The sequence below is a fragment of the Dipodomys ordii genome, unplaced genomic scaffold (genome assembly GCF_000151885.1).
Source record: "Dipodomys ordii isolate 6190 unplaced genomic scaffold, Dord_2.0 Scaffold21, whole genome shotgun sequence".
NCBI classification, from domain to species: domain Eukaryota; kingdom Metazoa; phylum Chordata; class Mammalia; order Rodentia; family Heteromyidae; genus Dipodomys; species Dipodomys ordii.
The window spans coordinates 6624497-6652142 of NW_012267237.1; the positions used below are offsets into that span (position 1 = coordinate 6624497).

A 27646-nucleotide genomic window follows, 5' to 3' on the forward strand; every position below is an offset into this window, starting at 1 on the left:
CCCCCCAAAAAAAAAAAACAACTGTCAGTTACATTGTTTTGTAATCTTCAGTTTTCTCTAGTGTATAAAAGCTTTGTTTAGTTAGTTAGTGGTCATCCTGGGTGTTGTCCCTGAGTTTTTTTCTCAGTGCTTGCATTCTACTATTTGAGCTACAGCTGTACCCCTGGCTTTTGGGTGGAGAATCTTACGGACTTTTCTGCTTTGGCTAGGTTCAAAAAGTGATCCTCAGATACTAGCCTCCTGAGTAGCTAGGGTTACAGACATGAGCCACCTGTCTTAATGACTTTTTTTTTTTTTTTGCTTGTCCTGGGGCTTGAACACAGGACCTGGGTGCTGATCTTGAGCTTCTTTGTTCTTTGTGCTCAAGGCTAGCGTTCTACCACTTGAGCCACAGCATCATTTCCTGTTTTTCTGAGTAGTTTATTTTAGATAAAAATCTCGTGGGGACTTTTTTGCCCTGGCTGGCTTTCACCCTCAGATCTCAGCCTCCTGAGTAGCTAGGGTTACAGGCGGGAGCCACTGGCACCTGGCATGACTTTTTAATACTAAGTATTTTACTGAAAGTTGTGATCTATGCAGTTCATAAAAAGTTGCCATTTGTTGATTGTTTACTTCTTAATGTTTCTAAAAGGTGAACAGCTTTGTATATATAGTGCTCTTATACATTTTATATTTACTACTTAAGTTTATTTTCTGCTGCTAGAAATCAGACCCAACCAGGGCCATTTACAAGTTAAGCAAGTGCTCTGACTCTGAGCTATATACCCAGCTCGGTCTTAGAAATTTTGCATAATTGATTTTGAACTTTACACATTGTCATTTCTTGTGTGGCCTCACTGTAGAAAAAGGAATTTGTTTTTCCTGCGTTATTTAGAGAGGAACCTTTTAAATAGTGGGGGGCGGGGTGTTACTGCAGCCTTTTTTTTTTTTTTTTTGGCCAGTCCTGGGGATTGAACTTAGGGCCTGGGCGCACTGTTCCTGAGCTCTTCTTTTGCTCTAGGTTAGCACTACTACTTGAACCACAGTGCCACTTCTGGCCCTTTCTGTTTATGAGGTACTGAGGAATCAAACCTAGGGGTTCATGCATGCTAGGCAAGCACTCTACCACTAAGCCACATTCTCAACCTCTGGAATCACTTTCTAAAATGTAGCAAAACCTTTCTCCCCGTGTGTATTGAACTACATCTTCAGATAAATGATAAGGTTTGAATTTGTCATTTGAAATTTTAAGTACAATGTTAAATACAATGAGAGGAAGAGTTTGCTAGCATATCAGTGGGCTGTTGTACCACATGTAAGGACTTAACTGTGGATTGTTGTACTCTTTGAATGTTGTTTCTAATGCTTGTATTTGGGGGAGCTCTTTCTTGATGTCATCAGCTTCAGCTTTCGTATCTATTTTCTTTACCTGTTCTTTTATAGCACAGGAAGCCAGATACCTTATTGTCTGAATGCTGAAAGGCATTTAAACATTGTACAAGTTTCATGGCTATGGGCAAGGGATGTGAACCTTTTCCAGTTGAATCTTGTTTTTTGTTTTTTAGTTTAGAGCTTTTTATTGATTTTCTTGAGAAAATGTGAAAAGCGCAGTACTTAAAAGCTAAATATTGAAAGTTCAGATAGCTTTATATGCCTATTTTGTAGTTCTGAATTAAACCATTTTTAAGTCTTTATGAAATTGTGTATGCATTTCTCTTCTTATAGTTTATTCTCCAGATATGCCTTCACGGCTTCCAATCCAAGATATATTTGCTGGACTGGTTACAAGCATTGGCACTGCAATACGCTACTGGTTTCATTATACACTTGTTGCCTTTGCATGGCTGGGAGTTGTTCCTCTTACAGCATGTGAGTACTCATGCCTCCTGTCGGAGTTTATTACAAAAATATTGCTTCATTGTTTAAACTATTTTTAATTATATTTTTTTCTATGATGGAGGATATTGGAGATTGAATACAGGGCCTCACACATGCTAAACATGCACTCTACCACTGAGCTATGTCCCAGGAGTAAGTTTTAAGTAGATCTGTTTTTGAATGAGTGTGAGAAAGAAAAATAAAATGTGCGGAGACTACTAATAAAAGTTCATGAAAGAATTGAGAAAACAAAATCAAACTATAAACTACATTGGTGCTTATAAGTTGTCTAATAAATGAATTTTCCGGAGATTTTCTCATCCCAGCTCTACCTCCCTTTTACATTACATGTATAATGGTCCTGAATAACCAGGAGATTTAGCTTTCAGGTATAGGGGGCTCTCTGAGCGGTGGTGTAACTTAACCATGCCTCTTAGGTGATTTATCTTGTGTTTATTTTTCTTAAAGAAATGGAAAGGAGTAGATATCATAATGAATGACATGGTATATAGATATAATCTGTTGGAATTAAAACAAGTTTCCTAAAATAAGCATAATTAATATTTTCATGTCTCCATGGGTAAAACTAGCTTGATCACCCATGAAATGAAAATCTTGAGAAATACACAAAATAGCAGTATTAGTACCTTTGAAGAGAGTCAGTAGGGAGGCAGAAAACTGAGCCTGGGTCTCTGATATTATTCAAAGGGGCAATTCCTTTTTTCTTTGTTTTTCATTTTTGGGAGGGGGTGTTGGTTGTGGGGCTTGAACTAAGAGCGTGGGCATTGTCCTTGATCTCTTGCTCAGTGGTAGTGCTCTACCACTTTGAGCCACAGTGCCACTTCTGGTTTTCTGGTGGTTCATTGGAGATAAGAGCCTCATGGACTTTCCTGCCCAGGCTTCAAACCCTGATCAGATCTCAGCTAGGATTAGCCTGGCCAGCAGTGATTTTTATCATAACCAAAAGTGGTAAATTTTCAAATATGTTCTTGAACTTTCAGTGGCAACCTCAATCCTCCTGTGTATGCCTCCTGCATAGCTAGGATAGAGGGTATAAATCGCCATGCTCACTCATTTGTTGAGGTGGGATTTCAGTGATTTTTTTCCCCTAAGCTCGCTCTTGATCCCCAATTGAGGCCTCCCACTTTCTACTTATCAAGTATGGGAATTAACAGGTGTGATCAACTATGCCCTGCCCATTAGAACCCTTTAAAAGCATATTTTTCAAAAATCATGACAATTTTTCTTTGGGATGTGTTGAACTACATTTTACACGGATGTGCAAAGATCTAAATTACATTTGAAATTTCATGTACTGTGTTAAAATTGAAGAAAGTGTTGGCTAAAATTGAGAGGCTAAATCCAGTTGTTCTAGTGACTTTAGCAAATTCATAGTTCTATAATGTAAAAAGAAACAATGGAAATGATGTCTTTATGTTGAAAGACAAAAACCTGGCCATGAGAAAGAAAAAGGACTTAGAAACTTAGTTGCAGAGTGAGACAGGGTGCGCTGGTGATAGATATTTCATTAGATGTAAGGCTTCAGAAAGTGTACTACTATAAGCTACCATTCTACCATAATGAAAACCCTGTTTTAACCTATACTTTGCAACTTGAACAAGGAATCCAAGAAATATGTGAGATTCACAGAAAAAAGACTGCTAGGAAAAAGAATAGGTAAGCTTCATTATTGTTAATCAATACTAACTAATCATTTTAGGTAACAGCCTGGAACTAAATTTCAGGTGATCTTAACATGGGAGAAATTTTAAGGAGAATAGAAATGGAGAAATAGAGATAGAAATAGAGAAATAGAGATGTTATAGTTGCTTTAATTTTGAGGGAGCCTTCTGGGTAGCTAGAAATGTTGAAGATCTTGTTCCAGATGGTAGTTAAAAAGATAGACCCATGTGTAAGAATTCATTTGGAAGCTGGGTGCTGGTTCATTCCTATAATCCTAGCTATTTAGGAGGCTGAGATCTGAGGATCACAGTTCAAAGCCAGCATGGAAAGGAAAGTCTGTGAGACTCTTTTATCCAGTTAAGTGCCAAAAAGCCAGAAGTGGAGTAGCGGACTCAAGTAGTAGAGCACTTTTCCTTGAGCAAAGAAGCTTAAGAACAGCAGCCGGGCCCTAAGATCAGGCCCCTGGAACGGCACCAAAAAATAAAGAATGTGTCTGGCTACTTAAGATTAATGTAAAATATATCTTAAACAGTAACAACACATAGGGTACTGCTAGAATAGAAATAAGATGATTAGTTTTTATTTTAGAGTGAGAAACAGCAAATAAACTTTGCTATTTAGGCTGGACATGGTAGATTTCTCCTGGAATATACCAGCATTTGGAAAGCTAAGGCAGGAGGTCTTTAGTTTGAGGCTAGCCTTGGCTACATAGCAAGACTGTCTCAAAAAAGGGGGCAAGGTTTCCAATCAAAGAGAAGAAAGCAAGAGAATGCAGAGGGAAGGAAATAAAAGCAAAAGAGAAAGAAAAGTATTCAGTCATAATGGAAGACCAATATGCCACTCTGAAGCCAATAGATGAGTCAAACACAAGCCTAGAAAGAATCTAAACATCGTTGCAGAGCACTTATCTTCAGTCACTGCTTTTATGCTTGTCCATGCTTTTTAAAATGAATTGTCTTGAAACTCAGGCCTGCAAAAACCAAATGCTTATTTCAGTGTTAGATTATTCTTTTGAAGCAACTGGATGAGTTCATTATGCTGTTGTGACTGTATACCATTATGCCCTCTTTTGGTAGGCCGCATCTACAAGTGCTTGTTTACTGGCTCCGTGAGCTCACTACTGACACTGCCACTAGACATGTTGTCAACGTGAGTATTGAACCTGTGCACAGTGTAAATAATGATACTTTTGTTTTCTTTGTATACTTATAAATTTGAAAATTCGTTTGTTCTAAGAATTATAACCATAGAAGTAGCTGATATAAATAACTAATCTTTCTTTTCTTTTTCTTTTTTTTTTTTTGGGTCCGGTCATGGGGCCTGAACTCTGGGCCTGGGCACTGTCCCTCAGCTCAAGGCTAGCGCTCTACCACTTGAGCCACAGAGCCACTTCCGGCTTTTTTCTTTTTGCTTATGTGGTGCTGAGGAATCGAACCCAGGGCCTCAGGCATGCAAGGCAAGCGCTCTACCACTAAGCCACCTTCCCAGCCCCTGATCTTTCTTTTCAAACACTCATTTTAAAAGATCTTTTGGTAATGGCAAGATGACTTGTTAAGCAGAATATCATGCAGATTGAGGTATATGCTAGTACGTTCTCATGCTAACATTAATGCTCACACCTGTAATACTACCTACTCAGGAGGCTAAGATCTGAGGATTATGGTTCAAAGCCAGCCCAGGCAGGAAAGTCCTTGAAACTCTTATCTCCAATAAAAACTACCAGAAAACCGTAAGTGGCGCTGTAGCTCAAGTAGTAGAGTGCTCACCTTGAGCTGAAGAGCTGAGGGACAGTGCCCAGGCCCAGAGTTCAAGCCCTGTGACTTAAAAAAAAAAGTTCCTTCATATGGTTATGGTGTATATGAATAAAGACTTACCTATGATTATTTTACTGTATATTCAATTTGACATTCATGTCATTGGGCTTATTGTCATTGATCAGAGATCAGTGAGGAGGACAGGAGGGGAAAAATGGGAGAAAAAGAAGGAAGGGGAGAGATTGAGCAGAAACGTTGTACTCATTGTACTCAGAACCTGATTTGCAGAATTGTAATCCCTTAGTATAGCTACTTAATAATAAAATCTGTAAGAAGCAGTTAACTGTTCTCATTGCTGAAGGCAACAAGAAACAGAATATTTTAGTCCCAGTCCATCAAAATTTTAATAGTTTGAAAAATTCCTTAACAAGCAATGGTTACTATTTCTCTTTTGATCTAAGAGATACTATAGACCTGCTTTCTTAGGAACAATCCCAGTTCAAGTTTGCAGCTTCTAGCATGAGGTCTTCCAGGCTGACCCTTGTTACTACATGAAAGTAGTAAGTTTCCCAAAGGCTACCAAGGTTACCCAATTACCCTTGAGTTATACTGAAGGACAGGAAAAGACCAAAGGGATCTTCAGTATTACAAAAAAAATTCCGTGTATTTCCAGGGACCTAAAGGGACCCTACTTTGCCTCCTTGGACTTACTGAGGACGTGATATACTTGTGATACATGTTTCATTAGAATCAACACTTGAAGTCAGGCGCCAGTGGCTCATGCCTGTAATCCTAGCTACTCCGGAGGCTGAGATCTGAGGATCTGGTTCAAAGCCAGCCTGGGCAGGAAAGTCAGTGAGAGTCTTATCTCCAATAAACCACTCAAAAACCGGAAGTGGCCCTGTGGCTCAAGCGGTAGAGCGCTTGCCTTGAGCTGAAGAGTGCAGGGACCGTGCCCAAGCCCAGAGTTCAAGCCCCACCATCTACCAAAAAAGAATCAACACTTGATTCTTCTTTTCCTAAATGAAAATTTTCTGCACAATATATTACAGATTTCTTTGCCTTATATCTAGTATATTGAGTATCTCTTGATTTTTATTTTTTTTTACATTATCAATTAGTCTATCTGTAGAAGAAATTTCTGCTTTTCTGATTTGATGATTCTGTTAGTTTGTGTGGAGTTGGGTATCAGCTAAACTTGTATGTCAAATAAGGATCAGAAACTTCTTTGTAAGGATTTGGACAAGGCTATTCATGTTTAATAGATTATATAAAATTTAATGCTTGGCTGTTGTTGAGTATTTGTCAGCTTTGTGCTTGCCGTCCTCTTGGATTTTAGCCATATTAAAAGGAGAGGTAGTTGGGTGCTGGTGGCTCACATTTGTAATCCTAGCTACTCAGGAAGCTGCGATCTGAGCATCAAGGTTCAAAGCCAGACCAGGGAAGAAAATCTGAGAGACTCATATCTCCAATAAACTACTCAGAAAAAGCCAGAAGTGGTACTGTGGCTCAAGTGGTAGAGCACTAGCCTTGAGCACAAAGAGGCTCAGAAACAGCACCCAGGATTGGCAAAAAAATAAGTAAAATGAGAGGCAAAGGCTAGTTTATTGCTTTTAAAACATATTTGTAATATGTGTGTTAGCCAGTTTATAAGATAACATCATCATTATAAATACTTCTTTTAGAGAAACTGATTTTTACCCTAAAAATTGTAGTTTCTTTTTCTGGCCGTTTTCCAAAGTGTTCTTTGTGTTTTTTTAAATAGGGAAAATCTGTTGGCGGATTGTTTGCAGGGTTGTTTTGTGGTAACATGCACACTGTGTGCATTCATCAGTCTGGTGTGGCTGCGAGAGCAGATAGTCCACGGAGGAGCACCAATCTGGCTAGAGCATGCTGCCCCGCCTTTCATCGCTGCTGGGCACCATCAAAATGAGGTAACTCCTATCTCTACATTGTTAGTTTTAGTTAGGTAGGACATAAGGTTTGAGACCCAAACCTTTGGTTCCCAGGTGCCACATACATTGTGCTCTTGTCATTTAAAGGACATTGGTAGGCTTGGGAAAAGATTATAGAAACATGAAAAATGAAAGCGTGATTTGGGGACTTTGGGATCAATAGTAGGTAGGAGGCTTTAAATCTAAACTTGTTTCCTGCTACCTCATATACATAAGAAACTGAGCCTCTGTCTGAAAAAAAAAGCCAAAAGGGGACTATCGGTGTAGCTCAGGTGGTAGAATACCTACCTAGCAAGCACAAATACCTGAGTTCAAATTCCAGTATCACCAAGAAAAAGAATCTTGTACAGTTTTTTCTTTATGAGTGATAGAAGGCTGTTTGTAGAAGTGTTAAAGAGAAGGTAGGTTAAATGGTGTATGTGTGTACACATACATGCTGGTCTTGTGTCTTGAATTGAGGGTTAGGGCCTATCTACTCTCTCTAATCTTTTTCGCTCAAGGCTAGTGCTCTGCCACTGGAGCCACAGCTTTCACTTCCAGGGTTTTAGTGGTTAATTGGAGATGAGTCTCTCAAGCGTTCATGCCTGGGCTGGCTTTGAACTATGATCCTTAGATCTCAGCCTCCGGAGTAATTAGGATTGCAGATGTGACCATTGGTACTGTCTGGTTAAATGTTTTGCTGAGAAATTACGAACTTGAAAATGATTGGCTATTTGGTCAAATGAAAAGTTTACTTCGTAAAATCTTTATTAAGAAAAATTTCACCATAAAATTCTCAGTGATAATTAACAATCTTTGTTTTTAGGGCTGTTTTGCTTTTTTCAATGTGTGGATGGATTTCATTGAATTCCTTTTTTTTTTTGTCTACAGACACTTCTCCATAAACAGTGATCTAAAAAAGAGAATGACACTGCTTTTTTTCATTTGCTAGCTTGTTTTCTTTTTCTTTTTTTGTCGGTCATGGGGCTTGAACTCTGGGCTTAGGGACTGTCCCTGTGCTCTTCTGCTCAAGGAGAGCACTCTACCACTTGAGCCACAACACTACTTTCGGGTTTTTTTCTGAGCGATTTATTGAAGAGTCTCATGGAGTTTCCTGCCCACACTGGCCCTGCGCTAGCCTTGAGCTGAAGAGCTGAGGGACAGTGCCTAGGCCCAGAGTTCAAACCCACAACTGACCAAAAAAACCAGTTCATTACAATTTTGTATTTGCATTTGGTAGGTAGCAAACTTTTATTTTGTTTGTTTTTTAGTGATACTGAACTGAGCATGCTCTGAGCAATGCCCCTAGGCAATTGTTTACTTTGAGATAATTACCTGTTACATTCCCCTGGTTGGCCTTGAATTTGCCACTGTCCTACCTAATCTTTTTTCCCTCCTAGTAGCTGTGGTCGCAGGTGTATGCTACCTTGCTCAGCTTGGTAGTAGACATTGGAAGAGCCAGAGGAGGGACATTTGAGGACTGAAAAGTCCATTATGTAAAGTCTTATCTACTAAACAGAAATTTGAAACCATTTCCTCATGTGTTAATAGCAAGATTAAGTTTTATATAGATGTGTTCCAGAAGTGGTCTACTCCGGAGCCACATTCCTAGCCCTTTAGACTTTGAAGTTTATTTTTCAGGTAGTCTATCTGCCAGGGTCCAGCCTTGGACTAGCGTCCTGCCTCTGCCTTCTGCAGAGCTGGGTTTATAGGCTACCACCTCAGATAGTTAGTTGAAATGAGGTCTAACTGACTTTTTCTAGACCTAACCTCAACCTTTAACCCTCAGAATCTTCAGATCCTGCAGAGCTGGGGCACCACACCCAAGTTAGATGGAGAATTTTTGTGTGTGTGCCAATCTTGGGTCTTCTTTTTGGTCGGTCATAGGGCCTGACTCTGGGCCTGGGCTCTGTTCCTCAGCTCTTTAGCTCAAGGCTAGCACCCTACCACTTGAGCCACAGCACCACTTCCAGCGTTTTTCTGCTTATGTTTTGCTGAAGAATCAAAACCAGGGCCTCATGCATGCGAAGCAAGCACTGTACCACTGAGCCAACTTCCCAGCTCTAGTCTTGGGTCTTGAACTCAGGGCCTGTGCACTGTCCCTGAGCTTTTTTTCTGTTCAAGGTTAGTGCTCTACCACTTGAGCCACAGCTCTACTTCTGGCTTTTTTGTGCTTAATTGGCGATAAGTCTCATGGACTGCTGGCTTCAAATTGTAATTCTCATATCTCAGCCTCTTAACTAGCTAGGATTACAGGTGTGAATACTGGTCCCGCACTCTAGATTTTTTTTTTGAAAACAGGTTTTTATTTTTTGTGGTGTGTGTGTGTGTGTGTATGTGTATGTGTGTGTGTTTATAATTTTTAAAAAAACAGGTGTTTTTGTCTGTGTCTGTATGTGTCTGTCTCTGTCTCCCCTGGGCTTGAACTCAGGGCCTGGGCACTGTTCCTGAGCTTTTTTGCTCAAGGCCTAGTGGCACACCTCCACTTCCAGCTTTGCTAAATAGAAAAGTTTTTTTTTTTTTTCTTTTTGATCGGTTTAGGGCTTGAACTCGGTTTGGGCGCTGTCCCTGAGCTCTTTCACTCAAGGCTAGCACTCTACCACTTTGAGCAACAGTGCCATTCTGATTTTCTGGTGATTAGTGGAGATGAGAGTCTCACTGACTTTCCTGCTGGGCTAGCTTTGAACTGTGATCCTCATGTCTCAGCCTCCTGAGTAGGATTACAGGCGTGAGCTACTGACACCCTTGCTCTAATGGTCTTTGGACTTTAAACATATGTGGGCTTAGGCTTTTATATAACAAGGTGATCTGAAACCAAATACATTTAGAAAAGATGACCTTTACTAAAAAATCCAAAAGTGATTCTGAAAGGTATTTATTTTTTGAATCCTAGTGGGGTTTGTGTTCAGTAGTTTTGTTTTTCTAGTAGGGAGATTGTGAAATAGAGCAAAGGTGAGACAAGTTAGCTAGATTTTTGGGCTCTTCTCTCGTCATAGGCTCCAGCAGGAGGAAATGGTGCAGAAAATGTGGCTGCTGATCAGCCTGCTAACCCACCAGCTGAGAATGCAGTGGTTGGGGAGAACCCAGAAGCGCAGGATGATCAGGCAGAAGAGGAGGAGGAAGACAATGAGGAAGAGGATGACGCAGGTGTGGAAGATGCTGCCGATGCTAACAATGGAGCCCAAGGTATAATGCTGTTGTATGCTTCACCCTAAGGGTTGGCATTTTAATGTATTCAAGTTCTATTTCAAAGTGAGTTTTGCTTTATTTTATCAAAATAGCATGTACAGATACCAGCACTAATAAGTATGTCTTTTTTTTTCTGTGTTGTACAGAAAATTTTGCTTTACAGTTCTCTTTATAGAATGGATAGAGAAAACTATTGCTATTGTTGTTGTTGTTGGTGGTGGTGGTGGTGGTAGTGGGGCTTGAACTCAGGGCCTGAACACAGTCCCTGAACTTTATAAACTCAAGGCTAGCATTCTACCACTTTGAGCTACAGCTCCACTTCCAGTTTTCTAGAGGCTAATTGGAAATAAGAGTCTCATGGAGGGCTGGGAAGTTGGCTCAGTGGTAGAGCGCTCGCCTTGCATGCCTGAGGCCCTAGGTTCGATTCCTCAGCCCCCCTTAGCAAAAAGAAAAAAGCCGGAAGTGGCGCTGTGGCTCAAGTGGTAGAGCACTAGCCTTGAGCTGAAAAGCTGAGGGACAGCGCCCAGGCCCAGAGTTCAGGCCCCACGACCGGACCCCCCCCCCCAAAAAAAAAAAAAAAAAAAGAGTCTCATGGACTTTCCTGCCCGGGCTGGCTTCTTGGAACTGCAATCGTTCGATCTCAGTTCCTGAGTCAGATTACAGGTGTTAGCTACAGGCACCCAGTGAAAATTATTTTTAAAAAAGGAATAGATCTTTTTTAGGGGGAAGAAATTAAGTGTAAGTTTATCTTGCTTCATTGCTTCTATTTTCATGGAGTTAAGTACAACTTCTTTTTATGAGCCATAAATTGGAAAAAATAAAAAATAAAGGTTCTTGGGAGTATGGGGTCTCTTGCTCAAAAAAAAAAAACAAAACCTAGAAGCATCTCGAAGCCCCACTCTGCCAGCTGTGAGAGATGCCATCCTTGATAACTTGGGGTTTCTAAGTAGATGAGAGGACCTGTGTGGACCTGGGCAAAGCCAGCTCCTATAGCTTCATTTGAACAAAACCCAGCAGAACAACCTGGAGTACTGGGTGAAGTATTTCTGATGTCTTAAAAAGCTCATGGACACAAGGCACTAGTGGCTCATGCCTGTAATCCTAGCTATTCAGGAGCTGAGATCTGAGGATCACAGTTCAGAACCAGCAGCCTGGGCAGGAAAGTTCATGAGACTTTGTTTTTTGGTTGGTTATGGTGCGTGCTTGAACTCTGGGCCTGGATGAGCACGTCCCTCAGCTCTTCAACTTTGAACCATAATCCTCAAATCTTAGCCTTCTGAGTAGTTAGGATTACAGGCATGGCTCCATGAGACTCTTAACACACACACACGTTTCTGAGACTCTTAACACACACACACACACACACACACACAGGCATGGCTCCATGAGACTCTTAACACACACACACACACATACACACATACACACACACGTTTCTGAGACTCTTAACACACACACACACACACAGGCATGGCTCCATGAGACTCTTAACACACACACACACACACACACACACACACACACGTTTCCAGCCATCACCAACATCAGTTTTGTTACTTTGATGCTGAGAATCTCTAGCTGGGCCTTGAATTCTGAGTTTAGCTTCATCTTGAGCAGCAACTGAGAGATGATGATATTTGACTTGAATTTAACTCATCTGGCTTCTTGCTTTTGGACTTCACAATCTTTTTGTGTGTGTGGGGTGGGGGGGTGTGGGGCCTGAACTCTGGGCCTGGGCACTGTTCCTCAGCTCTTCAGCTCAAGGCTAGCGCTCTACCACTTGAGCTACAGTGCCACTTCCGGCTTTTTTCTTTTTGCTTATGTGGTGCTGAGAAATCGAACCCAGGGCTTCATGCATGCAAGGCAAGCGCTCTACCACTGAGCCACAATCTTTTTTTTCTTTTGGTCGTGGGTTTGAACATACCTGGAGAGTTCGCTAAAGGCTAACACTCTTCCATTTAGAGCCACAGCACTGCTTCTGATTTTCTGATGGTTAATTGGAGATAAGAGTCTCATGGACTTTCCTCCAGTGTTGGTTTTCAACCAGGATCCTCAGATCTCAGCCTCCTGAGTATCTAGGATTACAGGTGTTAGCCACTGGCACCCTGCTGGACTTTACAACCTTGACACTCATTATGGTCTTATCCTTGAGGGCGTACCACCTTAGGAAGAGCCCTGGGTTTCTTGAGAGCTTCTCATACCTCACAGCTCTAGAATTGATATTTGAAGTGTATGCAGGCCAGGTGCTACCCAAAGGCCTTTTTTCTTATTTCATTTTCTAGCAGTGTCAACTCCAGAATGTAAAATAAGGTCCAAGACTAAATTTCCAATCTGTTAGTAATAGCGCATGCCTCTCCTTTGCTCATACCACTACAGAGTTTTCCTAACAATTGCTACACTGCCTATCAGTTCACTTGACATTGTTCTTTGTCTCCTCAAGACTTTTTTTTTTTTTTGTCAGTCATAGGCTTGAACTCTGGGCCTGGGCGTTGTCCCTGAGCTCTTCAGCTTAAGGCGAGCGCTTGAGCCACAGTGCCACTTTGGTTTTTCTCTATAGTTTATTGGAGATAAAAGTGTCACGGACTTTCCTGCCCAGGTTGGCTTTGAACCTCGATCCTCAGATCGATCTTCAGCCTCCTGAGTAGCTAGGATTACAGACGTGAGCCAGTAGCGCCTAGCTCCTCCTTAAGACTTTTAAGTATATAAATAAATATAAACCAGCAGGTGTCTGCCTTGGTGTGGGGGTCCTAGTCTTAGGGAAGACTAGAATGTGTACATGGTGATAAAGGTCACTCTGTACCTACAACTCAGGTGAGATCTAGTTTGCATGCAGATTGCTAGCAAGCTCAGAATAAGTATTCATTTATTATTTTTTGAGAAAGTGACTTTTGAGCTGAGTCCTAAAGGATGAGAAGAAATAGACCTTTGCAGAGAAAGGTTAAAGGAAAAAGTGAAAGACAGATTTGTCTGCCTTTCATACTTTTCCTCCCAGTGGAGGGGCTTGCTAGGCCACCGTTAGAGCCACGCCACTATTTCTTTTGCTTTTATTGTTTATTAAGATAAAGTCTTGCTTTTGTTCAGACCTTCTGACTAGCTTGGATTCGAGACATGCACCATCACCACTTCTGGCCCCTATTCCCGCCCCCCACCTTTTCCTTCCTCCACTCCCACCCTTCTATTTTGCATAACCTCACTTTGAAATCCAGGCTAGTCTCAGCTCTTTGTCCTTCTATGCTAGGATTATATAGACACCGGCCGTCCTGTCCAGCTTTGCCTTTTATACTTTTATCCTCCACATCATTCAGAAAGTTCTAGTCTCTGGTTTCCTTACTCTTCTCAAATCTATTAGATTAATTTCTGACTCAGAGCTACTGAATTCCTGTTTCAGTCTAGGATCACACACCCATACACACAAAACACACACACACACACACAGATATATATATATTGATACATAGTATTTACTTAATAAAGAAACAGTATACAAATTTTAAATATGAGCCAGGTCCCAGTGGCTCCTGCCTATAATCCTAGCTACTCAGGAGGCTGAGGTCCAGAGGATCTAAATTCGAGTCCAGTTTAGGCAAAAAAGTCTATGAGACTTCATCGCCAGGTTAACCAGGAAAAAAAAGGGTTAGAGGTATGGCTCAAATGGTATTGTGCCAGATGGTATTGTGCCACCAAGTGGGAGCAAGTCCTGATGTGAGTTCAAGCCCTATACTGCTAATAACAATTTAAAAGGTAGTTCAGCTTTCCAAAAGCTAGCTTGTAAATGAAAGAGTTCTGTTATTTATTCAATTTTCATCAATAATCTTTAATCTACAATTTATTTCTAGATGACATGAACTGGAATGCTTTAGAATGGGACCGAGCTGCAGAGGAGCTTACGTGGGAAAGAGTAAGATGTGTTTTAATCAGTGCATTTGGTGCATTTAGTCCTAGTGTATTTTAAAGTTGGGCATATTTCATTGTGTGCACTAATTTCATAGTTAATATTTGATGAAGATAGTTAATGGAATTTAACTTTACAGAAATCAAATGATGTATTGTTTCTGTTTATGACAGATGGTTGTCTTTCTATCTTCTGGTCTTTAGTACAAACATTGCTCTGTATGGGTAGTGTTTTACTTGAAATTGTGAACTTCTAGAAAACTAAATCGCAATTTAACTTTAATATTTTCATATTTCGCATATAATGATATAGTTCTATCATGTACTGGTTCTCTAATGTGAAGATTAAAGTCTAGATAGAACCAAAGTAAATAATTGTAAAGATTTGGAATAAATGATCCTTAGCAGTAAAATTGTAGTAACACTTTTTATTATGAAAATCATAAGTATTGGAATGTAGTGGAGACATGTGTAAAGAGACTGAAACAAAAATAAACCTTTTTGTAATAGAAAATCCTGCTGCGGTTCACTTAATGCGTGTTATTACTATTATTTTAGATGCTGGGACTTGATGGGTCACTGGTTTTTCTGGTAAGTAAAACTTTTTTTTTATTGTTGGTCATGGGGCTTGAACTCAGGACCTGGGGACTAGCCCTAAGATCTTTTGCCCAAAGCTAGCACTCTACTACTCTGAACCACAGCTCTGCTTCCAGTTTTCTGGTGATTAATTGGAAATAAAGAGTCTCATTGGACTTTCCTGCCCAGGCTAACTTTGAACCAGAATTCTTGGATCTCAGCCTCCTCAGTAACTAGGATTACAGGTGTGAGCCACCAGTGCCCACCTAAAACTTATTTTTTTAAAAAACAGAATTATGACCTTGTTATTTAGTTCAGCAACTTCAAGTGTACAGGGTTTGTTTCTTTGTTTGCATGCATACACACTGCTGTCCTCGAGTTTGAACTCAGGGCCTAGGTGCTGTCACTAAAGATTTTTCACTCAAGGCTAGTGCTCTACCACTTTGAGCCATTTCTAGTGGTTAATTGGAGAGAAGAATCTCACAGACTTACCTGCCTGGGCTGGCTTTGAACTATGATCCTTAGATTTCAGCCTCCTGAGTAGCTAGGATTACCAGAGTCTGGCTTAAAGGGAAATTATTAAATACTTGACTTTTAGGAAAGAAAATGAAGTCCACAGGTAATGGTAGTTAACATATCTTGGTCTTCGTTAAAGTTCAGTCTAGCAGTATTTAATACCTGTGCTGCTGAGAACAAAGCAGCCCTGTATATTTTCACAGTGAGCACCATAGTCTGACCTCAGCTTGCTGTCGTTGTTAACTAGGAGCTCTGTTATGAATAAAGATTACAATGTTAAGGGAACAGTTCTTGAAGGCGACATGCTGGTGTTCAGGTGATAGAATACAAAACGGCTTGCTGTGTGGGGTTTGAAAATCCTTTAGATTCCCCTCCACCTACCCCCAGGAAGCATTTTTGTCTAAAACTTGAATTCTTTGAATAAATTATAACTTAATACAATTCATTTCAACTTTTTCTGTTTTCTCTATATAACCATGGCATTTTATACTTCTGTTGTTACTATTTTACTTGGTGATACTGAGTTTTGAATTTAGGGCTTTATTCTTGGTAGGCAAGCACTCTTTTTTTTTTTTTTTTTTTTTTTTGGTTGGTCGTGGGGCTTGAACTCTGGGCCTGGGTGCTGTCCCTCAGCTCTTCTGCTCAAGGCGAGCGCTCTACCACTTGAGCTACAGCACCACTTCCAGCTTTTCTGGTGGTTTATTGGAGATAAGAGTCTCACGGACTTTCCTTGCCGGGCTGGCTTTGAACTGCGATCCTCAGATCTCAGCCTCCTGAGTAGCTAGGATTACAGGCATGAGCCACCAGCGCCCGGCATTAGGCAAGCACTCTTAACGTTTGAGCCACACTCCCAACCTTTTGTTTTATTTACTTTTTGGATAGTGTCTCAAGGTTTGTGGGACTGTTAGTGGACTCAAGCATAACTGGGATTATAGGCACATGCTACCATGCTTAGTTACATGAAGTGTACATTCTACAGGGTTTTTGTTGTTGTTGTTGATTGTGGAGCTTTAACTCTGGGCCTGGGCACTGTCCCTGAGCTCTTCAGCTCAAGGCAAGTGCTCTACCACTTGAGCCACAGCACCACTTCCAGTTTTCTGGTGGTTAATTGAAGATGAGTCTCATGGACTTTCCTTGCCTGGGCTGGCTTTGAACTGTGATCCTCAGATCTCAGCCTCCTGAGTAGCTAGGATGACAGGCGTGAGCCATGGGCACCCGACTTCTTCAGGTTTTGATGTATCTTAACAGCTCATCTTCCAGAAGGACATTTCAGTATCATCTCATCAGCATGAAGAGGGGGTATGTGTGGTAGATAGAGATGACTAAAGGAGAAAGCTTACTAAGAAAATAATTTGTTTACTGAATATTTTTTGAGTATTATTGTGAACTAGGGTCAGCTTCTGGAGATACATTTAAAAAAGAGACTGCTACATTTGTTTGTATATTCTTCTTACACTGGGTCTGGGATACACCTAGCTTTGTAGGTGAATTAGCTAACATCACCACAGTGTTCCCTAAATGACCTCTTACTTAGGACACTTAGGGACAAATGGAAGTGGGTTGTATCACTGGCCAGAGGGCTGTTAGTAAATGGGGCATCATTAAACCACACTTTCTTTTCTCTGCTTTTTTCTGTACAAATAATCCCAGGAGCTCAAACACTTGATTTGCCAGACTGCCTTGTAGGAAGCTTAACAGCTATTTGTATTAGACACCCTTCCAGTTGGATTTATGGATAATTAGACAGGGAAAGAGAGTAATATTTTTACTTTTTTGTTTAATTGGTGTGGGGCTTGAACTCAGGGCCTGGGTGCTGACCCTGAGACTCAAGACTAGCACTATATCACTTGAACTATACTGCCACTTCCAGTTTTTGAGTGGTTAATTGGAAGTAAGAGTCTCACAGGGACTTTTCTGCTTGAGCTAGCTTTGAACCACCATCCTTAGATGGTAACTAGGATTACAGGCGTGAGCCATGGCACCTAACTGAGTAATCTTTTTTAAAAAGAATTATACTGTGTCATCCCTCCTGGAAGAAGAAAGGCCTAGATGATCAGGTTTCTAGTGATTGTCAGCATGGAGCATGGTTGAAGTGTTTATGACATAGTTAGAAGGACAGTCATCTTGAAGGTGGTAATATATCACCAGTGGACTAGGTGCCAAGTGAGAATGTGTTTCTGAGGATGTGTTTAAAGTGGTAGGGTACTTGAGTGTGAATTCAAAACTCCAGTACCACCTGTTTCCCAAAGGAAGAAAACAAGCCCATGTACCTAAGGAAAAGAGGAAGCAGAACAGAGAAGAGCCAGGTAGTTTTCCAAGGGGCAGGAGCCAAGCAACAGTGACCTTTCCAAAGTCATGGAAACAGAATGGTTACTGCAGTTTACATTCATATGTTGTTCAGCATCTGTGTGGATTTCAGATTTTTCTCCTTGACATTTTTCAGCCTTATTTAATTAAAATGAAATGTAATGTATGAAAATCCTGAGTTCAAACCCCAGTTTTAAAAAAATACAAAAAATCCAGAGTTTGGTGAATTATTTCTCAAAAGGAAATGTTTATAAAAATTTATTTTTTCAGCTGGGCGCCAGTGGCTCACCCTGTAATCCTAGCTACTCAGGAGGCTAAGATGTAGGATCACAATTCAAAGCCAGCCCCGGCAAGGAAAGTCCGTGAGACTCTTATCTCCAATAAACCACTAGGAAACCAGAAGTGGCACTGTGGCTCAACTGGTAAAGTGCTCGCCTTGAGCTGAAGAACTGAGGGATAGCGCCCAAGCCCAACGTTCAAGCCCCACGACCAACCAAAAAAAAAATTTTTTTTTCTACATGTAACATTGTGAACATTGAGTTTCTGATAAAAAGTGAAAAGTTGTACCTAAATTGCCAAATTGAAATATAACAAAGAGGAGAAATTATGATTATTGTTATTATTTTTTTTTTGTCAGTCATGGGGCTTGAACTCTGCTGGGCTTGGGCTCTGTCCCTTCACTCTTCAGCTCAAGGCGAGCGCTCTACTGCTTGAGCCCACAGCGCCACTTCCAGTTTTCCAGTGGTTTATTGGAGTAAAGAGTCTCACAGACTTTTCTGCCAGGCTGGCTTTGAACTGCGATCCTCAGATCTCAGCCTCCTGAGTAGCTAGTATTACAGGCGTGAGCCACTGACACCTGGCTGGGAAAATTATTTTTAACACTTATCTGAAGTTTAGCTATAACACTTAACTGTAGCTAAATAAATAGAGTAGTCCAATTAACCATACCAAATGTGAATGGATTTTGCCTTATTCTCTTTTCCTTTAGGAACATGTCTTCTGGGTGGTGTCTTTAAATACACTGTTCATTCTTGTTTTTGGTAAGATGTGTTTATGCTTTTACTTCTTATGTATTGTAATAGAAGTTTGATTTCCTAGAAGTCTGGTCAGAAGTTTTTGTTTATAATTTAGGAATATTAAGGAATGTACAATAGAGGTTTAAAGACCAGATTTCTAATAGATTCACTCTGACTTTCTGATCCAGTGGTGAAGTCATCCCTTTTCCACTGATCTGCTATGGGGTTAAATTACTGTTACCATAATTGAAAATAATTATATTTACTTGAAAAAGTAAAATTTGCCCAGCTTGAGGAAAATAGTATAAAATGTTTTGTACTTATGTGTGTGTGTATATATATATATATATATATATATATATATATATATAAAGTCTATAAATGAATGAAAACTTGGTGAATTTTTTCTCAGGCGAAATGTTTATATAAATTTACTTTTTTCTACATGTAACCTTGTCAACATTGGGTTTCATACATTATCTAATGAAAAGTTATACTTAAATTGCCAAATTGAAATTTAATATAGAAGGAAAATTATTTTTTATCACTTAGTTATAGCTTAGATATAAAACCTAGCTATAGCTAAATAATTAAAGTAGTCCAATTAAATATATAAAATATTTGGCTCTTTGAGTTTGTTCAACATGGTCTCCAACTCCATCTACTTGTATACAAATGACATAATTTTTTTTCATTATGACTAAGTAATATTCCATTGGGTGTGTATCATATTTTCTTTATCCATTCATCAGTTGTTGGACACCATTCAGCTATTGTGAACAAAGCTGTAATAGACAGGTACTTACTGTTTTGATTATTAGACTTACTGAGTCTTTTCCTTCCTTTAGCATTTTGCCCTTATCATATTGGTCACTTCTCCCTTGTTGGTTTGGGATTTGAAGAACATGTGAGTATAATACTTTCACCAAGCTTACCTTCATCAGTTATTCACAAATTATTATTTTCTGAGCTAGTAATATTCTGAGGAGTTAACTTTATTTCTGTCTGCTCTGTGCAGAGGGCTTATTTTCTTTTCTTAGGGAAAAAAAAGGCTAGCAGAAGCCAGCCTGGGCAGGAAAGTCTGTGAGACGCTTATCTCCAGTTAACCACCAGAAAACTGGAAGTGGTGCTGTGGGTCAAGTGGTAGAATGCTTGCCTTGAGCTGAGGAGCTCAGGCACAGCGCCCAGGCTCTGAGTTCAAGCCCCACGACTGACAAAAAAAAAAAAGCTAACAGTTGCTTCAGAGATAGTTAAATCCTGTTGCTAGCTAACTGGTATGTGTGCAACAACATAATGTACTGTGTTCCTGTGGTGGACTCCTCTTCTACCCAGTGCTCCTTTCTCTCCCTGCCTCCGGTGACCCATAGTGGATTTAAAGAGGTAACAGTTTGACTGACCAGTTTGTAAAAGGGAATACAATATCTTAGAATAATAGGCTATCTTGTTTTTTAAAGAATTCGCTTAAGTTTTCTGTCCTTAATTTCTAAAGTAGATAGCTTATTAGATTACTGTTTATTGTAGGGGTCTTAGACCTCTTTTAAGGAAGAGCTGACTTGGATCTTGTGTTCACTTAGGATATAGGAATTACATTCAAGAACCTGAAAGGTTCATATGAGTGTTTTGATAAATTTTGACTTTACAAACTGTTACCATTTGCTTCTTGAGAATCTGGAACAAAAAGATAAAATGGGCCATATTTGTCGTTCTCTAAAGTCTATTCTGTGTCACTAAGAGTTTTGCAGTTACTTCTAAGATAGGAAATAGGGTAGGTTGGCCAAATTGGGTGGTATGCTATTGTTTAGCAATTGGCCTTTAGCAAATCCTCAGAGTGATCTAGTAGCACAAGTTATAATCCAGTGGTTTTTTTTTTTTTTGTCAAATTTCACTTTCTATTATTCTGTAATATTTCTTGATCCTTTAGTAGCATTTGGCAGCCCAAAAGGGATTTGATTGATTGATGAACTCAGAGCCTGGACACCAACCCTGAACTCTTTTGTTCAAGGCTAGCCCTCTACTACTTTGAGCCTAGCACCTAGTCTGGTTTTCTGTTGATTGATAATAAGAGTCTCAAGAACTTTTCCTGCTTGGGCTGGCTTTGAACCGTGATCCTCAGATTTCCACTTTCTGAGTAGCTCTAGGATTTCAGGCATAAGCCACTAGTGCCTGTCCCAAAGGGGATTTTTATAGGTATTTTCTAGTTAAATATTGTTAAGAGACTTTACTTTTTGCCATCTACATTGTTTAATTCAGTGACAAACTGGAGTATAGGCCATGTAGTAAAGCTAAATTATATCTCTTTGTGTTTCATTTGCAGGTTCAAGCATCTCACTTTGAAGGCTTAATCACAACCATAGTTGGATATATACTCTTAGCAATAACACTGATAATTTGTCATGTATCCTTTAATGAACCAAGTTGGGGATATAGTAATATTTATATGGAAGAGTTGGTCTCATTAAAAACAAAGTTGTTTTCTTTCACCTTGTTCTCTTAGTAAAAGTTGAAGTCTTTGTGAGTATGTGTGTACATAATGTGCAGAAAATGAATTCTGATCCTTGGATGTATTAAGTTCAGTTTAAATCATTTCCTGCTTCTTTGTACACTTGAGTGTTCACTTTTTCCTTGACTAGGTGCTGCAGGGTTTGGCAACGCTTGTGAAATTTCATAGATCTCGTCGCTTGCTAGGAGTCTGCTATATTGTTGTTAAGGTAATTTGTAAGTTAAAACTGGAAATGGATTCTCTCTTTGTTTCTTTCTCTCATTGGATGATATTTCTGACCTTTATTTTTGCTTTAGGTCTCTTTGTTAGTGGTGGTAGAAATTGGAGTGTTTCCTCTCATTTGTGGCTGGTGGCTGGATATCTGTTCCTTGGTGAGTTTATTTTATCATATAATTTCATAATTTCAGTTTTCAAAAGAGGAACTATTTAGAATGCTTGCATTTGATAATTTGCTTATTTTTTGAGTCATATCACTGTAGAATATTCAGTGGCTAATTTTCTGTACTTGATTTTTTTTTTGGATTTTGCACGTATGCTTAGGATAGGAACTATCTTAACAACCATTGGAAAATTTTCTTACTCAATTTGCTCTCTTAACTTTGTGATAATACTAGCTATTTCATTAAGATGTTAAACTTTAATGATTATTAGTGATAATTAAAAATATGTTGTGTATAGAAGAACTTTGGTTCTAAGACTAACATTTAACCTTCCACCTTACTATTGGTTAAAATTTCTTGTGAATACAGACCTTCGTCTATATTGATCAAAAATTGTTTTGTTTTGTTGGTCAGTCATGGGGCTTGAACTCAGGGCCTGGGTATTGTCCCTGAGCTTCATTGCTCAAGGCTTAGTGCTCTACCACTTTGAGCCACAGTGCCACTTGCTGTTTTCTGGGTGTTAATTGGAGATAAGAGTCTCACAGGCTTTACTGCCTGCCCGGGCTGGCTTCAAACCTCAATCCTCAGAACTCAGCCCCCTGAGTAGCTAGGATTACAAGCGTGAGCCACCAGTGCCCCGCTCAAAATAGTTTTTAAAGCTGGGTACCTGTGGCTCGTACCTAGGGGGCTGAGATTTGGGGGATTGCAATTCAAGATCAGCCCAGACATATATAGTGAACTTTTTAACAGCCAACAGCTATATAAGGTAGCATGTGCCTTACCTCCCATGTAGGAGACTGAGATTGTGGCTCCAAGACAGCCCATACACAAAAGTCCACAAGACTATGTCAGTGGCAGGAAGTGCCACATGGTGGCATATGCCTGTCTTCTCATCTACAACAGAAAGCTGAAAATAGATGGTCCAGATCCAGGTGAGCACCTAAGCAGGAAGCCAGATGTTGTCTCAGAAAGAGCCAGTGCACCTACGTGCTGGTGGCTCATACCTATATTCTCAGCTACTCAGGAGGCAGAGATCTGAGGATCATGGTTCAAAGCTAGCCCACACAGGAAAGTCTGTGAGACTCTTACCTCCAGTTAATCACCAAAAAGCTGGAAGTGGAGCTGTGAGTCAAATGGTAAAGCACCAGCCTTGAGCAAAAAACCTCAGGGACAGTATCCAGGCCCTGGTACAGTAAAGACAAAACACAAGTGTAAGAAAGAGCTGGAAGCATGGCTTAGTGGTAGAGTGCCTGCTTAACAAAGCCTGAGGCCCTGAGTTTAAACCCCAGTACTATCAGAAAATAAGCTTAAAAAAAATTAACAATAACAGTATTAGTAAAACTGTTGTATACTGATTGGTTTGTCATTCTTTATGTTGAAAATTTTAAAATGTTGTATACATGTAAATGGCAGTAAACTCTGCACTTTGAGAAAGTTGCACCTCGTGTAGATTCTTTAGTTCTTGGAAGGTGGAAATATAGTTCTTGGAAGGTGGAAATATTACTTAGGCAAATGTAAGGTAGTACGAATCTTACCTGTTCACTTTTGGCTTAGGAAATGTTTGATGCTACTTTAAAAGATCGAGAACTGAGTTTTCAGTCAGCTCCAGGGACTACGATGTTTCTACATTGGCTAGTCGGGATGGTGTATGTGTTCTACTTTGCCTCCTTCATTTTGTTACTGAGAGAGGTAAGTTCAGCAGGGAAATGCTGACACTACATGCTTTTGAAAAGGAAGTTTTTCTTTGCCGATCAGTCATGCTTAAAGGCTATAATGGTTTCCTAACATAGTTTGTAGTAATGGAACTTAGCTTGGTTGTTTTGAACTATTTTCAGATGTTTGTGTCAAAAACTTGTCAATGTAAGCTGGGCACTTGTGGCTCATGCCTGTAATCCTAGTTACTTAAGCTGAGATCTGAGAGGATTGCCATTCAAAGCCAGCCCAGGCAGTAAAGTTTGTGAGGTCCAAATCTCCAATTAACTACCAAAAGCTAGAAATAGAACTGTAGCTCAAGTGGTGGAGCACTAGCCTTGAGCAAATAAAGCTCAGGGACAGTACACAGGCTCTGAGTTCAAGTACAGAGGTCGGCACCAAAAAATAAATATGTTGTCAAGGTGAACATTTTAAAGATGATTAGATTGAGAAAGTAATTTATCTTGTGCCTATCTTACTTACTCTATAATGTAAACTCTTAAGTTTGTGGACTAAGATTAAAGGAGATATACTGGAAATAATCCCAAAGGATAAGGACTTAAGAATGGAACATGTAGAATGGTTTTCAAATAGGTACCTTGAGTATAGAATTACAGTATAAAGATCCACTATGATGCTAGTTTTTTTGCCATCAGTACCTTTACTAATGCAGTTTTCAGAATCTGCGTCTTAATGATTTGAAGATGGAGAAAGCAGATTAGTACAAACTCGGTATCAGATTGTGTCTTACATGCAGGGGTAATAGTGAGAAATATAGGCATACTTTCAGTTCTCAGTTCTTGGGTGTGAACAAGAAAGAACATTAACAAGTCAGCTTATTCTACTGAGACTGGTGATGAAGATGTGCAGGGCTAAAGGAACAAATTGACATGTACAGTGGGGATTGGATACAAAAATCATGAAGGCTGGGGCTGGGAAGGTGGCTCAGTGGTAGAGCACTTGCCTTGCATGCATAAGGCCCTGGGTTCTATTCCTCAGCACCACATAAACAGAAAATGGCGCTGTGGCTCAAGTGGTAGAGCGCTAGCCTTGAGCTGAGGGACAGTGCCCAGGCCCAGAGTTCAGGCCCCACAACTGACCAAAAAAAAAAAAATCATGAAGACTGAATGCTGTTTTCTGTATACTTTGCTCTTTGAAAGATTTGAAGAGGCAAATCATGCAATGGAAGCTTGTATTCTTTTCTTTGAAACAAGTGATTGAACTAAACAACAAATACAGTGGTGGGGAGGACTGAATTCAGGGCCTTGCACTTGCTAGGCAAGTATTTTTCCCTTGGGCTCAGATCCCCAACCTCCTCTAATGAGTTTTTCAAAACTACAATTGTCTGAACTCTTTTTTTTTTAATTATTTTTTATTGTGAAAATACTGTACAGAGGGGTTACAATTATATGGGCAAGATAATGAGTACATTTCTTATCAAGCATTGTAGCCTTCTCCTTTGTTTCCCCTTTCCATCCCTTCCCAGCCTCCCCTGCCCCCCATGAACTCTTAAATTATATTGTTAAGTGGTAAGATACAATGTTTTATGATGAATTTTAAATTTTGTTAGTGTGATAGAATTTTGTTGGTAAAGAATCCTAATATTAGCTGGACACTGATGATTCTCACTTATAATCTCTGTTCAGGAGACTGAGATCTGAGTATCTCAGTTCAAAGCCAGCTTGGGCAGGAAAGGCTGAGAGACTCTTATTTCTAGTTAAGCATCTAAAAACTGGAGTTGGAGCTGTGGCTCAAAGTAGTAGAACACTAGCCTTGAGCAAAAATGCTCAGGGACTACTCTCAGGCCCCAAGTTAAAGCCCCAAAACCAATTAAAAAAAAAAAAGTCCTAGAGTTAAGCCTTAGAGAACCTATGTGAGGGTATGACTCAGTGCTAGACTGCCGGCCTAGCACATGCAAGGACCTAAGCTGAAACCCTAGTACTACTCTACCTTCTGCCCTCCCCACCCACCCCCCATGGGGACAAAAACTTTATAGGTCATATATTGTAACCTCTTTTTTTTTTGTCAGTCGTGGGGCTTGAACTCTGGGCCTGGGTGCTGTCCCTCAGCTCTTCAGCTCAAGGCAAGCGCTCTACCACTTGAGCTTCAGCGCCACTTCCGGTTTTCTGGTGGTTTATTGGAGATAGGAGTCTCACGGTCTCTCCTGCCCGGGGTGGCTTTGAACCGCGATCCTCAGATCTCAGCCTCCTGAGTAGCTAGGATTACAGGCGTGAGCCACCAGCACCCGGCTTGTAACCTCTTTTAGTTGGAGAAATAGAGATTTTGGGCAAATTAGATACTTTATACAAGGTATATTCTAGAATTACTTGAATCTTGACAGGCTAGAACCCAGACTCACTTATTACTTATTACCATTAACTCCCATACAGTTCTTGTGTGATGATTTCCCATTTAGAAGGGGAAGAGGATGTAGGGAATGAAATAAAGACAGAGTATATAGTGTTTCTTAATTAAGATAACTTTTTTTTTTTTTTTTGGTCGGTCCTGGGGCTTGAAGTCTGGGCTTGGTCACTGTCCCTCAGCTCTTCAGCTCAAGGCGAGTGCTGTATCGCTTGAGCCACAGCGCTACTTCTGGTTTTCTAGTGGTTTATTGGAGATAAGAGTCTCACGGACTTTCCTGCCCCGGCTGGCTTTGAATGGCGATCCTCAGATCTCAGCCTCCTGAGTAGCTAGGATTACAGGCATGAGCCACCAGCGCCCAGCTTTAAGATAACTCTTTTGGGGAAGCATAAGACTGAAATCAGATCTTATGTGGACATTTATAAATTGCCAAGTAATACAATTACTACAGTAATACTAACAGTTGTATTTGATACAATAATATTACTAGGTGGTATAATAACAATATGAACTAATGGTTGTATGTATTCAACACAATAGTATTGCTAGGTGATAAGTAATAGTATGTATTAATGGTTGTATGTACTTAATACAATAACATTAGGTGCTACAGTAATAGTACTAATAGTTGTATGAATTCAACACAATAGTAAAAAGTAATAGTATGTATGAATAATTACTAGTGGTTGTATTTGATACATGAGGTGATAAAATAATAGTACTAGTAATGGCTGTATTTCCCAACTTATATTTCTTTATAAGTTAGACCCAATGAATCACTTATAAACATCAAACAGAGCAGTTTTCTTAGAGGTTCTAGTTAGGACTTTCTTTTTCCTCATGAATTTTCTGGGGCTCATTTTAGATGCCAGAATAATTTTCTGTTAATGTTATAGCTCATGTACAGAGCCTGAAGATATTACTGAATATTTATAACAAAATATATTTTCAGGTACTTCGACCTGGTGTTTTGTGGTTTCTAAGGAATTTGAATGATCCAGATTTTAACCCAGTACAAGAAATGATCCACTTACCTATTTATAGACATCTCCGAAGATTTATTTTGTCAGTGGTGAGTAAATCTTCAAATTAAAAATTTTCACATATATGGTTATTTTTATTTATGTATATTTTTTGTTTTGGGGGAATATTTTTTAGATCAGGAGGACAGCATATTGAATAACATATCTAAGCTTTTGAAGAGTTTGTCAAGTATTTGTCTTATTGTTTATATTCTTAAAAATAAATAATAAAGCAAAAATGCCAAATTATGAATTTGCCATAACTTGTCAAATTGTGGATGCCTATATTACATTAAATTTGCAGTAGTAACTATTAATAGGTTGTCACATGTGGTGGTGCATGCCCATGTTCTCAGTACTTGGGAAGCAGAGTCAGGAGGAATGTGAATTTGAAGCCAGACTGGGTTATATATAGCAAGACTTTGTCTCAAAAAAGCAAAAGGGACTAAGGTGGGAAAATCAATAAAAAATAAGCCTCTATTGAAAGAAACTAAAAACTCTACCCCAACTGGAAGAAAGAATTGCTAGTTAAATCTTAAGTTTTTCCAAAATACAATTGTTTCCTTTGTAAACTTAATGATTGATTTGATGTCAGTGCTGGAAATTTAACCCCCCCTTGTGTGCTGCTAATCAGGTGCTCTACCTAAGCTACCCCTTTAGCCCTTTTGGGAATTTTTATAGCCTTTAATATAGGTCATGTCTTACATGGTTACAGGTAATTTATTTAGTTGTAATGAGTTGTACTTCTCTCTTGTAAGAGAGAAGTACACACTGTTCATTGATTACCCCGTGGTTCTTATTTTAGTTCTTGTGACTAGAGAGCAAGACAAACTCTTCCATCGAGGAGAGTAGCCATCTTCAGCATACAGTTTTACACACTGTGACCCAAGGATTTCTTGTACAGGGGAGGATCACTCCAGTTTTGAGTGACACCGGCTTGGACTTGGTTGCATATGTTTGGAAGCCCA

The 27646-nt window shown here is 39.7% G+C and overlaps 1 protein-coding gene across 1 annotated transcript in view; it reads left to right on the forward strand.

The window, feature by feature from the left end:
- The window catches only part of March6 (membrane-associated ring finger (C3HC4) 6, E3 ubiquitin protein ligase), a 60081-nt gene that overhangs the window by 22457 nt on the left and 9978 nt on the right, over window positions 1-27646 (forward strand). Inside the window, exons 6-18 of the mRNA XM_013013839.1 lie at window positions 1705-1848; window positions 4617-4689; window positions 7060-7228; window positions 10225-10414; window positions 14254-14315; window positions 14867-14899; window positions 18696-18747; window positions 19572-19630; window positions 21038-21118; window positions 21363-21431; window positions 21520-21594; window positions 23158-23292; window positions 26609-26728. Of these exons, the coding sequence (XP_012869293.1) occupies window positions 1705-1848; window positions 4617-4689; window positions 7060-7228; window positions 10225-10414; window positions 14254-14315; window positions 14867-14899; window positions 18696-18747; window positions 19572-19630; window positions 21038-21118; window positions 21363-21431; window positions 21520-21594; window positions 23158-23292; window positions 26609-26728 (1262 nt within the window). The remainder of the gene's footprint in view (window positions 1-1704; window positions 1849-4616; window positions 4690-7059; window positions 7229-10224; window positions 10415-14253; window positions 14316-14866; window positions 14900-18695; window positions 18748-19571; window positions 19631-21037; window positions 21119-21362; window positions 21432-21519; window positions 21595-23157; window positions 23293-26608; window positions 26729-27646) is intronic.